At 36.3% G+C, this 16,281-nt stretch overlaps 1 protein-coding gene across 1 annotated transcript in view; it reads right to left on the bottom strand.

Annotated features, from left to right (window-relative positions):
* Positions 1-16,281, bottom strand: part of LOC126482188 (protein scarlet-like) — a 93,041-nt gene that overhangs the window by 6,905 nt on the left and 69,855 nt on the right. The window contains exons 12-13 of the mRNA XM_050106167.1: positions 13,479-13,617; positions 5,789-5,894 (exon numbers count right to left, since the gene is read on the bottom strand). Coding sequence (XP_049962124.1) covers positions 5,789-5,894; positions 13,479-13,617 — 245 coding nt within the window. The remainder of the gene's footprint in view (positions 1-5,788; positions 5,895-13,478; positions 13,618-16,281) is intronic.

The following is a 16,281-nucleotide window of genomic DNA, read 5'->3' on the forward strand; positions in this document are numbered from 1 at the left end:
AGATGGCAACAAGGGGGATCCTGGAAACTACAGACCTATAACAGTCACATTCACCTTATCAAAAATTGTAAAAATAGCTATTAAAAACAAAGTTACAAATTTCATAGTAATACAAAAATCCTGGATGAAGTAGAACATGGATTTAAGAAAGGGAAGTCTACAAAAACAGTTGCAGCAAGTTTCATGACACATATGATCAGAGCTTTAGAAGAACAAAAGAAAGTTTAAGCATATTTCTTGATCTCTCATAAGTCTTTGACTGTATATGCCATACTACTCTGTTAGATAAACTGCATAGATATGATATCAGGGGTAATGCAGCCAATCTAATAAAAACATCCATAGAAAACAAAGAACAAAGCATAGAGTTAAGATACACTGTAAACAATAAGATGCAGACCTTTTTCTCTGATTTTCAGCACAAGACTAAATACTTGGTTCACTAATGTTTATATTGTATGTAAATGACAAGGTAGTGTCAGTAAAAGAAAATGTAGCCATTTATGCAGATGATACATTCATAATTCTAAGTAGCAGCTCAATAACTGATTTAGAAACAAGAACTATCAGGGATGTAGATAGGGCAATTTAATATTTTGAGTGAAAACAATATATTTGTAAATGAAAACAACCCACATGAAAATACTTGTAGAGAGCACAACAAATGAAAGGAAACAAAATATAACACTTAGGGGAACACTAGTAATAGAAGCTGACAGTTGCAAGTTCCCAGGATTGACAATGTACAGAAAAAAGGATCAGATGTATTGGAAGGCTATCACCATGAGAGTCATGTAAAAACCAAATTCAAAGAATATTAAATTATGTCTGTACCCTCTATGTATATATTCAAAACTATCATGTATCTCAAATTAAATTGTATGCCAATGCTAAGCAGAGAACTACACAATTACAACACAATAGTAAAAGATGACTTCAGGTCAACAGTAGCCAACTACAACTGATCAATAAAGACCTAGCTAAAGCAGGGTGCTTATTATACAACAGATCACCAAACAGTGTCTACATCTGCATCTGCATAGATACTCTGTAAATCACATTTAAGTGCCTGGCAGAGTGTTCATTGAACCACCTTTACAATACTCTATTATTCCAATCTCATATAGCGTGCGGAAAGAATGAACACCTATATCTTTCTGTACGAACTCTGATTTCCCTTATTTTATCATGGTGATCATTTCTCCCTATGTAGGTTGGTGTCAACAAAATATTTTTTCATTTGGAAGAGAAAGTTGATGATTGGAATTTTGTGAGAAGATTCCTTTGCAACAAAAAACGCCTATGTTTTAATGATGTCTGTCCCAAATTCTGTATCATTTCAGTGACACTCTCTCCCCTATTTCAAGATAATACAAAACATGCTGCCTTTCTTTGAACATTTTTGATGTATTCTGTCATTCCTATATGGTAAGGATCACACACCATGCAGCAGTATTTTAAAAGAGGATGGATAAGCATAGTGTAGGCAGTCTCCTTAGTAGATCTATCACATTTTCTAAGTGTCCTACCAATAAAATGCAGTCTTTGGTTAGCCTTCCCCACAACATTTTCCATGTGTTCCCACCAATTGAAGTGTTTGATAATTGTAATTCCTAGGTATTGAATTGAGTTTATGACCTTTAGATTTGACTGATTTATCATGTAACTAATGTATAATGGATTCCTTTTAGCATTCATGTGCATGACCTCACACTTTTCATTATTTAGGGCCAACTGCCAATTTTTGCATCATACATATGGCTTTTCTAAATTGTCTTGCAATTAGTTTTGATCTTCTGATGACTTTACTAGTAGATAAACAACAGTGTCATCTGCAAACAACCTAAGATGGCTGCTCAGATGGCCTCCTAAATCAATTATATAGATAAGGAACAGCAAAGGACCTATAACATTACCTTGGGGTACACCAGAAATCACTTCTGTTTTACTTTCTGACTTTCCATCAATTGCTGTGAATTGTGAACTCTCTGACAGGAAATCATGAAGCCAGTCACATAACTAAGACAATATTTCATAGGCACACAATTTCACTAAAAGCCACTTGTCTGGTACAGGGTCAAAGCCTTCCAAAAATCAAGAAATACAGAATCAATTTGAGATCCCTTGTCAACAGCACTTCTTAAAATTGACCACACTCATATCATCTTCACTATAGTCTGGAAGGAGTCTACATTGAAAGTCATGGGTTCTAATATATTTCATCTGCAAGAACTGTATCACATCTTACACTTTAAGACCAACTAAACTTGAAAACCACAATGTTTACTCTTACTGCTCATTACACGCACTTTATGAATAAATCTGTTGTATTAACTTCATTAAACAAGTCTCGGCAACTTTTGAACACTGAGACTAAATTATTGGCTATCATAAAACTAATTCAGAGGACATATTTGTAAAAATTCTTTACTTTCAAAATGATGGCTGGTTGGTTTGTGGGGGTTGAAGGGACCAGACTACAAAGGCTATCGGTCGCTTCGAAATGACACTCATATCTTTGTTAATGAGTATGTGTCATGTTCATGTATTTTCAATATTTCTATTCATATTGTCACTAGCTATGGTGTGTGCAGTGTGACAGAGCTGCAGGTCATAAGTTCAGACTTACACACCAGCAGTTCTCTGTTATTTAGAATTTATCATATCTGGAAGCTTCTTGAAATATGTTATGTATGTAATGTTTATATATTCTGGAACATTCAAGTTTGTGTAAATAACATAATTCCTGAACTTTTGGTGCTTGTACAAACAGCTGCACTCTCCATCAAGGTCAATCTTTTTACTGGTTGTGCCTTGATATCAGTAATAAACTTGCTTTTAGTACTGAGTGTTCAACTTCATTCATGACTCTACCTTTGTATGTGGAGTTGATTGTGGTTAGATGTGACATTGTCTGGTGGAGATCCCAGGTACTTAAAACATCTGCATCATCATGTCCCCAATTTGGAAACAAAAGAGCCATCGACTGAGTAGACAGCATTTGGAGTACAAGCAGTACATTGTTCCTTGTTGTTGTGGTCTTCAGTCCTGAGACTGGTTTGATGCCACTCTCCATGCTACTCCATCCTGTGCAAGCTTCTTCATCTCCCAGTACTTACTGCAACTTACATTCTTCTGAATCTGCTTAGTGTATTCATCTCTTGGTCTCCCTCTCCAACTTTTACCCTTCATGCTGCACTCCAAAACTAAATTTGTGATCTCTTGATGCCGCAGAACACACACACACACACACACACACACACACACACACACACACACATAGGGAAACATTCCACACGGGAAAAATATATATAAAAACAAAGATGCTGTAACTTACCAAACAAGAAGGTGTTGGTATGTTGATAGAGACAATAAAAAACACACACATACACACAAATTTCAAGCTTTCGCAGCCCAAGGTTGCTTCATCAGGAAAGAGGGAAGGAGAGGGAGAGAAGAAAGGGTGTGGGTTTTAAGGGAGAGGGTAAGGAGTCATTCCAATCCTGGGAGCAGAAAGACTTACCTTAGGGGGAAAAAAGGACAGGTATACACTCGCACACACACACGTATCCATCCGCACATACACAGACACAAACAGACATTTTGACATGTCTGAGGGTGCAAGATCAGGTGAATAAGGTGTGTGTGGAATAACTTCCCAGCCCAACTCCTGCGTAGTGTCTTTTGTCAGTCTAGCAGAATGTTGGCTGGAGATGGGTGTTATTGTGGAGTAACATCTCTTCATACAGTCTTCCCGGTTATTGCTCTTGGATTGCATCTGCAAGATGTCTCAGTTGCTGGCTATAAATGTCAGCAGTGATGGTTACATTTCAGGGAATTAATTCATAGTACATCACACCATTACTGTTCCAATAGGTGTGTAACATTATCTTTTGTGGATGCTCACGGGTCTTTGTACAGGGAACTACTGCTTTTTTTGGGTTCAGCCATTCCTTTTTTTTCCTTATGTTAGCACAAAGACACCATTTATAATCACCAGTTATGATGCAGTATAGGAATGATCATGTTGTTCACAAGCCAATTGATGATGAGCAAGCAGATATGCACATATGACCACCTGTTGATTTGTATGATTTTGACTTAGGGCATATGGTACCCATACACCAGTTTATTGATCCTTCCCTATTGCATGCAAATGTCACATGGTGGAGGAATGATCACAGTTCATCATATTTGTCAATTCTTGAGTACAGTGAGATAAACCATTGTGAATTAATGTGTTTAAATGATCTTCATAAAATACCCATGGTCTTCCTAAATGTGGAGAGTTGCTAACATCAAAACAATCCTCTTTAAAATGAGAAAATCATCTTCTTGTCATGTTCTGTCCAGTGGCATTATCTGCATATATGGCACAAATGTTTCTGTCGGCCTCCACTGCTGTCACTCCTTTATTGAACTCAAACAGAATAATACATCAGAAATGTTCTGATTTCTCCACTTGCCCCTCTATTTTCTAACATCCACAACTCTACTCACTATCTCCAAATGACAATATGTAAACTAGAATAGCAACAGCAAACTACAAATAAAAAATGACAGTTGATAAATAAACCCTTGCCAACAAGAATACCAATATGCGAAACAAAACCTTTATGAACTTATGCTCCATCCCAATACAATGATATTGAACTGAGAGACTTTAATATGCTGTTGCCTGACATAACATTTACATATAACACAATGAAGCAAGACACTGCAGCCTTCACACTATTCTTTCTTCTCCATAGTCATGAGGCTGGAACAATACATACAATGATCCTGTTTCAACAGGACATTACTGAGGATGATACATGAAAGATCATGTCGTCAGGACCAAAGAAGCAAAGCAGTTGGCACGTATACAAATGGTGGACAACCAGGAGAAAGACCAAGAGTGATATAATGCCAAGCAGCAATGAGTGAAATGTAGCTTGGAAGAATTGGTATGGGTTTTTACACCTGTGTGGAAAGTGGGACTATTTGAAAAGTTACTAAAGCACTGCTTTGGGCCATATCGTATCTTTCATAGATTGTTGGACATCACATATGAAATTGAGGATTATGATCCTTCACCATGAAAACAAAAGTGCACAGATCTCAAACATGTTCTCCATATAAGGCCTTACTGCAGTTGAGGTGTACAGTCAACTGTGGGGGGTTCAAGGAAACTAAAGACACTCTCAACTGTCACAAAACTTCAGTGGGAGGAGTTACATTTGAGGTTCATCATAGTGAAGAGGATGTAGCTGCATAACCAGAATGTGAAGCTGTACCAAGACCACCATACAGAGGACCACTGACAAGATGTAGATCCAGGGTGTTGTAGGCAGCTCCAGTGAGAGCTTTTGAAACAATGGGTCACAGTTTCTCCAGGAGAGCAGAGGGAATAATGCTATGAGATGTGGTGTATGCAATGTGGCATACTGGTTAGTGTCACTGGCTTAGTATGTTGTGAGTTGACAGCTTAACCAGTAACCATTTATTATTTAGCATTTATCATTTCTGAAAGATTCTTGAAATATCTTATATTTGCAATGTTTGTGTATTGTGGAATATTGAATGTTCACATATATAAGAGTATTCTGGAACTTTCAATGTTTGTATAAAAAGCTGCATTCTCAATCCAGGAGGTCAGTTCTGTTCTGACTGTGCATTGGCATCGGTAATAAATGTGCTTTCAGTACTAACTGTTAAAACGTATTGGTGACTATGCTTTTGGATTTGTACTTGGTTGTGCCTTAACAAGACAAAATTTATAGCTTGCTATGTTTCTTTCCTTTTTTACCTGAGATTATAAAATATTCCAGCCATCAGCATTGAGAGAAGATCAATTGCAACAGTCAATGTAGCTATGAGATCATATGATTCAAAGAGGGCTGACATCATACAACCTGAAAGACAAATAAGATTTGATTAAAACATTGATGCAAAGTAAAGAAACAGGATCAGACAGCAAATGGAAAAAATTGATATTGTTTTATTGTTAAATTCTTAAACATTACTACAAAATACTAGTAGATGCATACCATGCAAAACAAAACATTGTTAAATGTAGTCTTTGTGTAGCACACAAAAATAGCTTTTTATTGTGAGTTGTGGAACTGCGGTTTATTAGTCTCAAAATGCACATTTGCAAACCATTTGGTTCATGTGCAGGAGATGTATTAAACATTTACATTACAGTTACAATCTTTTAAACTAATAAAAAGTATGTATGGTAAAAGTAAAATGACATATCTGTGAACAGCCATGTATAGTTAGTGGGATATGTAATAAATTGTGTCCAGTCAAAAATACCTTTGTGCATCATGAATTTGTCCGAATGTCAACTGATCAGTAGCGTTTCAGTATCAGTATCTCAGATAATTTTCTGTTCAGTGGAACTACAATAATTCCTGTCTTCAAAAAAGTAATAATCTCATAAATTATGGGAATGAGAGAGTTAATATTTGAAGTTTTCTAAATAGTGAGTGACATAGTTCTTTATGATAGCCAATGTATGTATTCTGAATGATTTCTTTTCTCCATCTTTAGTATCCAAATTATATTAGCCAAACTTTTCCCCCAAAACCAATACCATATCTAACAATAGATTCAAAGTAACTTGTTTACACTATTTTTATGTGTTCATTTCAGATGCAGTTGATAGTATTTGTACTGCAAATGCTAAGTTGCTCAATTTATAATTTCTGCTAAGTGACATCTGAAGAGGCTGCTCTGCCGATAAATTAGCATGTTTTGTGAAATACTGAGATGTTACAGAAGAATCTCAGTGTGACAATCAACATTTTAAAATTACTGAAATAAATGGAGGAGGAAATAAGGAAACAGATATAAATTTGGTAATAAACAAGAAATAAGTCTGAAGCAAACAATATGGAAATGTAATTTTTTTAACATCTGATCCATCTACACCTCATTGTTTCTGTTTTTGTTGTCATTGTTTGTGTCAGGATGCACTACAGTATGGATGTTAACACCCATATATGGATAAAGGAAATTAACAGAAGGCAACACAATGATTTCAGTAAAATACATAAATGGTGGTGTAAGGGAAGTTACGAGTAACATGTTACCATCATGGACACTTTAAATAGGAATTCACAGATCTACTACCTCAACTAGCACTATGAGAGGAAAGATCCTTGGATATTCTATTGCTGGAGCTATCCAGCAACATTACACATTCAAGACAGACAGTGTTTCTCAGCACAAACAAACAACCTATCAGGTTTTGATTGAATATTTTGTTACAATATTCAAAATTTCTAGGTGTATGCATTGATGAGGGGTTGAACTGGAAAAAACACACTGAGGATCTGCTGAAACGTTTGAGTTCAGCTACTTATGCTATTAGGATCATTGCAAATTTTGGCGATTATACATCTGAGTAAATTAGCTTACCACGCCTCTTTTCATTCTCTGCTTTCGTATGGCATCATATTCTGAGGTAACTCATCATTGAGTAAAAGAGTGTTCATTGCACAAAAACGTGTAATCAGAATAATTGCTGGAGCTCATCCAAGACCATCCTGCAGACACTTATTTAAAGAGCCAGAAAACTTCACTGTAACCTCACAATATATATATTCACTTATGAAATTTGTTATTAACAATCCGAACAATTGATCTATGGAACAAGTACTAATCTAATCTAATCTAATCTGTGCATGTTGTATGGCTGTTTTGAGTAGGATTAAGTTATTAATGATGGAATAACCTGAAACAATACTGTAAGTGACTTCACAGCTGTATAAAGTGCAGACACAAGATAAAATAGAAATCAGTTATCCATTTAAAGATCATCATACATAGGCACTGAGGGCAACACAAAGACGGCTCCTTGAAGTGTTCAGGGAGGGAGGGGGGAGGTATTAAAATTTCATTCTTCTACACATAGGTAAACTCTCCATTCTTTTTGACTAAACTGAACAAAGTGAGAAACATTTGTTTAGTACACCCCTCGAGATGCCGCAATACAGTGAGACGACAAAAATCATGGGATAGCAATATACACATATAAGGATGGCAGTCATATTGCATACACATGGTACAAAAGGGTAGTGCATCGGCTGAGTTGTCCTTTGTACTCAGGTGATCATGTGAAATAAGGTTTCTGGCATGATTATGGCCGCACAGTGGTAATTAATGAACTTTCAATGTGGAATGGTAGTCGGAGCTAGACAAATCGGACATGTCATTTTGGAAATCATTTAGGAATTCAATATTCTGAGATCCACAATAACAAGAGTGTGCTGAGAATACCAAATTTCAGGCATTACCTCTCACCATAGACAACACAGTGGCTGATCGACTTTGCTTAATGACTGAGAGTAGCAATGCCTGTGTTGTCAGTGCTAACAGACAAGCGACGCTGTGTGAAACAACCACAGGAATCAATGTAGGCTGTATGTCAAACATATCCATTAGGTCAGTGCAGTGAAATTTGACATTAGTGGTCTATGGCAACAGACAGTCAATTCAAGTGACTTTGCTAACAGTGCAACATTACCTGCACCGTCTCTCCTGGGCTAGTGACCATATCGGTTGGACCCTAGATGACTGAAAAACTGTGGCTTAGTAAAATGAGTCCTGATTTAAGTTACTAAGAGCTAATGGTAGGGTTCAATTGTGGCACAGACCCCACAAAGTCTTGGACCCAAGTTGTCAATAAGGCATTGTGCAACACACTGATGGTGGCTCCATAATGGTGTGAGCTGTGTTTACATGGAATGGACTGGGCCCTCTGGTCCAACTGAAATGATCATTGACTGGAAATGGTTATGTTTGGCTACTTGGACACCTTTTGCAGCCATTCATGGACTTCATGTCCCCAAGCAACAATGAAATTTTTACAGGTGACAGTGTGCTGTATCAGAACATTCCGGACAATTCATGTGAGGGATATGGACACTCAGATTACTTGACATGAATCACATCAAACATCTCTGGGATAGAATCAAAAGGTCAGTTTCCACACAAAATTATGTACCAGCGAAACTTTCACAATTACTGACAGCTATAGAGGCAGCAATATTTCGGGGACTTCCAGTGACTTGTCCAGCACATGCCACGTCAAGTTGCTGCATTATGCTGGGCAAAAGGAAGTCCAACATGATATTATGAGATATCCCACAACTTTTATCACCTCAGTGTATACTGTAATGGGTTTTATTTTCAGCCCTTCCCCCATACCACCACCCAGAATGTCAAATTATTATCATGGCTTTAGCTACAAAATTTATTGCATTCTTGGATATATACCTCAGATGTGGGTTAGAAAAGAACCGCTTAATAAATTCATTGCTGGTTTCTGTACATCCTGACAAAGAATAAATAAGATAGTATACAACAAAGATGATGTCATTTGAAAGTCACATAAGTTCAGTTATGACAATTTTTCTTCACTTATTCACATTTTTCTTCATCAAACCTCTCATCTACATAGTTCTGTGTTAATTCACTCATGTTCCTTTTTCCCATTTCTGTTATTAGACTAGATGTCTTCATCTTCAAGCAATTAAAATCACCAAAGGTTTTATGTTTGATGTCAGTTTGGTCAGCAATCTAAATAGTTCTTTATCAGAGAGGATGATAATTTTCTTCATGATAAACACAACAGTGCCACTGTAATATATTTTTATCTGAACAGTAGTTCTACTTCATGTAACACTGTTAAAATCATATTCAAAATAAGAAATGCCACAGGTACCTGCATATGTAACCACACTGATAGAATATCATCACAGGATTGTGACTAGCACTATCTGTCCCTTAATGCAAATGTTGCTCACTCCATAAGAAACAGATTGACTCCATAATTGTCCAGAAGACTGTGGGACAGATTCTTCACTGGTGTGGCATATCACGTTTTTAATGTGATCCACCCACACCTGGGTGTCATGTGGGAACCATTTAACTTTTCTGGCCCTGCTTCAGATACTTCATTTTGGTCTTGCTCTGTCTTCAAAGTGCAACCAGAATTTCATTAGAAGACCAAACCTTCAACTATTTACCCATGAGTAGTGTTTACAAGGCCAGAAGAGCATCTTGTGAAACCGTTAACAGAAAGTTACACTTTGGCACTTACAAAGTGCTCATCTCTGTTGTAGGGAAGCAGTCTGCTCACGCCATATAGAATTCATATGCTTTCCATTGTGGGCCAGCCTAGTCCACTGTAACTAGCTATGATGTCACGAATGTTGTGCAATACGTTAAAAGTAAAGCAAATAATCTGAAAAGTTAATAATGTGTTAGGACTGATGCTAAAATGATAATGTGTTAAGTTTCAGTTTACTAACTTTAACAGTTTTTGAAATTTGGATGTTTTATGTAAAAATTATCAGCGCAACAGGAAGGAGCTAGAAACTTCAAAGTTTATATTCGGATTCCTTTTTCATTGTAATTTAATGGAAACAGCATGCAGGATCTCACAAAGTAATATTTTGGTTGAAATTCATGATTTTCTGTTTTTGTTTCCTAAGAGTATTGAAGCAAGATAGATTAAGTAAGTGATTAGATAAAGTTAGGATGTTTAGATTTAGGTAGAATGGAGATATGCTATAATAACAAAGATGTGAGAAGTTTCCGAAAGGTAGCTATAAAACTATAGCTGTAGCGTCTCTCCAAAGGGCAAGTTTAGAGCTCATCTATTGCATGCAGAGCAACTAAAATAATTATCTTGCCAAAAGTATTTAACCTCATCACATCAGTATTTTATTACAGATACTTACCTGTGTGCTGATAGCACAATTAAATTGAGAGCTTCATTGGCCTTCAGTGAATGAAGCAATTAATTATTTAGTATTGTATTGTATTGTATTGTATTTATTGGTCCAGTAAATCTTACATGTACAGTACAGCACATCAGATATTGGACAGGTCAAAGTATATCTTAGAAACTAGAAAATTATGTTCACAAAATTTTACAGCACTTCATATACTGGGCAAGTCAATGTGTAAGTTATAATTAAACCACATTAGAAACTTGAAGTTTACAACTGAATACATGTATAAGCCAATATTAACGATTAAAGTATTTGCATGATCCTCACTTAAGCTCTAAGGATTTTTGAGGAACTCTTCTACACTATGAACTGACATGTACACTAGAGAATTACATTCACAGAATTTTACTTCATATACTGGGCAAGTCGCTATACAACTTATACTTGAACTAGCATGAGCGGCTAGTTAGGAAGGCAAATTTTGTCAGCTGCGCCTTCGACGGTCAGCACCGCGGCTATATAAATAAAAGCACTGCGAGCTAGAGTCAGGCCCCAGTTCTCTTCTAGATTTGTATCAGTGCGCACTCCGTGTCAGAAGCTGTGCCATGTTTGTGTAGTTGCAAGGAACAGCCTTGAATGCCATATTATGTAACTCGGTATGCATGTAACAATGAGTTCGCATTGGGGTAAAGTGTTAATTGTGGAATGACTCCAGGGATTTATTCTCAGTTTGCGTATGTTGTATTTTCACATGTCACCACAGGACAGACCTTCTATCATTACTAGTGTGGTGTTTGATGAGTGTTAACATCAAATTTTGGTGAGCATTCATTTTGAACATTTACATCGATAATGGTTGTTGAACAGTTTCATTATCTAGGAATAACAGGATCCGTGCAATAGACTCTGAACAGCTCTGATAGTACAATAGCTGATAGTAGCATTGCTTGGTTAAATATTTATTTGAAACTTTTTGCTTTATCGTTTTCAGAATATAGTGAAAATTGTTACAGTAAATTGCATTTTCTATGAATCCCAATGTCAACATTGTAGTTAAAGAGCCTGTAATGAGAACAACAATACAATAAAAATAAAATTTTTCCACCCGCTGTCCCACACTGTGTTCAATCTTAACTCAACATGACAACAGAAACATTAGAGAAAAGACTCATAGCACAATGTTTGCATTACAGTCCTTGCAAATAGTTAAGGGAGCCATGTCACAAGATTTTTTAAGAGTCTCATTTGGCTACATGTAACATGAACACTTTGTTACTATAGTAAAGCATTTGCACTGTAACAGATGTTTCTTGTATATGAGTGTTGAGAGGAAGAGTTACAGATGTTAAGCACCATTACAGATGTAGCCACTCAACATTTAGCTCTCTCTCCACTGAGGTCATCCTTTCTTTGCAAGCTATTATCCCTCAGCGCAGAAACATCTGTAGCTTTGAAATGTTTAGTTTTGAGATGTAGGAGGAGGGACATTTTTATTACTAAGACGTTCTGTTCTCCACATGTATCCTACACCTGTTTACATACTCCCATAAGATGACAGATGTCTTAACTGCCCAAGTTTATGTTATAGTTGCCACATCTTTTAATTGAGGTGATAACTAGAAAGATATTTTATATCTTTGAGACAAATTTCAAAATTTGCGTCTTCATTAAGTAAGACATAATGTCTTCCAACAGGCAGTACCAATATAATGAATATGATGGCTTTGAAAATGGTATTTGGAGCCAGTAACTGTTTTTAATAAAATATTTTTCTTTTGGAGATTGTAGTGCAGCTGTAGATTTCAGTACAATACTCTGCTACTCCTTCTCTTCCTTCATTACTACCACTGAACACGGTGAGCAGCTATGTGTTTATTGTGCTCCTGCAAGTTGTTCTGTGCAGTTCTGTCCGAAAATATTAACTAATTTTAGTCCCCAGCCAACTCTCATAAGCTTTATGAAGTAGAAGCCTGACAATCTGTGCCGGCCGCGGTGGCCGTGCGGTTCTGGCGCTGCAGTCCAGAACTGCGGGACTGCTACGGTCTCAGGTTCGAATCCTGCCTCGGGCATGGGTGTGTGTGATGTCCTTAGGTTAGTTAGGTTTAAGTAGTTCTAAGTTCTAGGGGACTTATGACCTAAGATGTTAAGCCCCACAGTGCTCAGAGCCATTTGAACCATTTGAACCTGACAATCTGTTCTTTTTCATTGCTGATGATTTACTGAAAGAGATTGTGTAAAACTATTATTTATAGAACCTGTTTTTAAAAATCTGATATTGAAGACTATACAACTGAAACATTTTTTAAAATCAGTTATAAATACTACCCAGTGTCTTGCCCAAACTGCTGACAGTGCTTTTCTTAGCATTTTTTTAAAAAAAGAAGACCTATGGAAATATAATTCCATTTAATTACAGCATCATATTTCAGGGAAAGTGTAATAAAACTGAAGTATGACTCAGAGGATGTTCAGTGATAAGAGTTTCATGCCAACAGCCATCCACTTCTTTGATGGGTAGCTTACACTGAAGCTGAAAGGTTTATTTCTATTTTTATTTTTATTTTTATTTATTTATTTTTCATAGATGTTTTAAAATCCTTCCTCCAACTGAGATTCTTATTTTCTGTACCAACTCACAGTTTCAGATTGAAAGAATTTTCATCTATATTCAGTCATAATACACAAAGCACTTGCTAAGTACAGTAATTGCTGTGTGTAGTGTGTCATTAGAATGGTGGAAGTCCTTACCATAGGCTAGTGCACCAATGGATATCAACAACAGTGGACCCAATAGCATGAAATATCCAACCAGTCCTCCTACTGGGAAGTCAGCGAGTATGAAAATAAATCCAAAAAATACTGCTGTTTCAATTACAGTCCTTGGCATCTGAAATAGGACACACGTCCCCATTTATTTTCTGTTTCAACCTTTTCCAAGTAAAATTATTTTGTCTTACACTAAATATGATATTTACTCAAAAGCTTTACAATATTTAATGGAACTTTTATAGTTTGGTACCCTATAGGATGCCATATGATACAATAGGCATAATTTGCAGTGCAGTGACATATATTTCAAATGCTTTATTAAAATGTTTGCCTTTATAACAACTAAAACTGGCATTATATGTGCTGCAGTATAATAGGAATAGGATCTCTTAACTTAGACATGATCAACATTTATTTAAAAAACCAATTTTGAGCTATCCAGGTAGTGAGTGCACAGCATTTTACATCAATGATTAAATCCATTGCTAAAATACTGTGGACAAAATAGGAGGAATTCTTATTATTTCTTGACAGTTATTAGTGTATTAATGTAAATATTAAGTGGACTGTAAAGATAAACAAACTGAGGATCTTCCCTACTAATTTATTTATGTTTTTATAGTCTATGCCAGTAAAACTATAATGAAGCAGTTCCACAATCATCAACTATTAATACTGTCTACAATCTTTGTTTCTTACAGCTCTCTTACTATATACTTTGCCTCATTTATGATCCCTGAAAGTCTTTCTTCTTAACTGAACCTACATAAAACATAGAGGGTGACTCACATAAGCCATAACACCCCTTTCATTTTATGAACAGCTCCAGATATCGAAATGAGGTTTCCAAAAATGTTATAGTATGCTAGGGATCATGTTTCTTTGGTATGTGAGAAAGTGTCTTAACTCTTGTCTCACTTGAGATATTGAAGCAAGTATGATCTTTTTTTAAATAGAATGATATATTTTTAATGGCATCTGAAAACATTGAAAAGATGAGCACAGTGATACAATGCTTGGTAATAATAAGGTTGAAACTGAAAAGGAAGCCAGGGGAATCAGCAACTGCATTGTAAAGATGTTCACCACAGGCAAGGCTGTCCTATCAAACCTTTTGACTGTTTATTTGCTGCACTGTAGAAGCAGGAGGGACTGTCATCTAACAGCAGGTCATTTCTGTTTCAACACACTTTGCATGCAGACATGAACACCAATGATAAGAAGTTAGACATTCTACTTTTACATGGTGAATGGCAGCACATATTGCCAAGGTATGTGGGATCAACCAGAGGAGTGTCACTTGCATCTTGCATCAACATAAATTCCACCCATATCATCTGTCACTAAATAATGCACTTGGTGGACATGATTTCAAAAGTTGTGTATAGTTTTGTTGGTTTGCTCTGCTGCACTCAAGAGATGTCAGTATGTTGTCCAAAGTGTGCTCTATACCAACAAAGGAACTTTTATGAACCATGGTAATGTAAATTTACATAATGTGCACTACTGGGCAGCTGAAAATGCACCCTGGCTTCATAAGGTATATCGCATTTTGTTGAGAAAAGAAACTTATTTCTTCTCAATAGAGATCAGGTGCTGGCAAAAAGCAGTAAGTTTAGTTCTCAAATACTTAGATTTATTTCTGAATCTGGAAGTACTGTTTACACAAGAACTCAATTGACCAAGGAGCTTCTAAAAACACCAAAGAGTAAATGAGCGAGAGTTGGAACTCAAAATAAAAAATAAAAAAAAAAAAACAGAGATAAACAAAACATTTTGCTCATATATGATGTTGATTAATAATTTAACACAAAACTTCTTTTTAAATACATTAATGAAAAGAATTTACTTTAACACTTTACCTTGTTAAATTGAAATCAACAAACAGGAAAACCCACAAAACAAAGCAAAACTGAGTTTTACAAAAATCCCATTTGATTACACAATATCTTATGAAGATTAGAGCTTTGGTCATGATGTTCGCTACCTGCTCTTCAGATGGAGTTTGATGAACTCAAATTCTTCCTTCATAAAGTTTTTCATGAATAAAGAAATCCAATTCAATTCAATTCAATTTATTAGCGTCCTTGTAGTACATCATCGAAACGATATAGGACTTGTCCTTGATGGCTATATGTTTGGTTCGGCGATGAAATTCTGGATTCTCTGCCAACTTCACTATTGCTTTATCGTCAATTTGGAGAACCAGAATTTCAGATAGTCTTGTTGTTTCTCTGAATAGATGAGTTAACCAAATAATCTCCTCAGCAGCTTCATTTGTGGCAAATAGTTCAGCTTCAGTTGTAGATGTTGCTAGCATGGTTTGTCGCTGACTTAGCCATGATGTCGCCCCTCCTGCATAGTTGATGACTACTCTAGATATTGATCTGCCTGCTTTTGAGAAGCCTCCAAAATCTGCATCACTGGAGCATTCCACAGTTGTGCTCTTTCCTCTTGGTTTGTATGTGATTCCATATTCAGTCATTCCTGATACATAACAAAAAACCCTCTTTACTCTTAATATGTCATCTTCAGTGGTATTATTGAGAGATCTTGACAGAGCACTTACGCTGAAGGCTAGGTCTAGTCTTGTGCCAAGGATCATATACATTAATGCTCCAACTGCTTCTCTATATGGAAAAGACTGTTCTACCACGTCATCTTTCCCTGACTGTGAAACATCTGTAACTTTCAACACTGTGGTAGAAACTGCTTTACACTCTGAAAAGTTGAAACATTTTCAAATTCGTTGTGCATAAGCCTTCTGGTGAATCTTGATACA

The sequence above is a fragment of the Schistocerca serialis genome, chromosome 5, assembly GCF_023864345.2.
Source record: "Schistocerca serialis cubense isolate TAMUIC-IGC-003099 chromosome 5, iqSchSeri2.2, whole genome shotgun sequence".
Lineage (NCBI taxonomy): Eukaryota > Metazoa > Arthropoda > Insecta > Orthoptera > Acrididae > Schistocerca > Schistocerca serialis.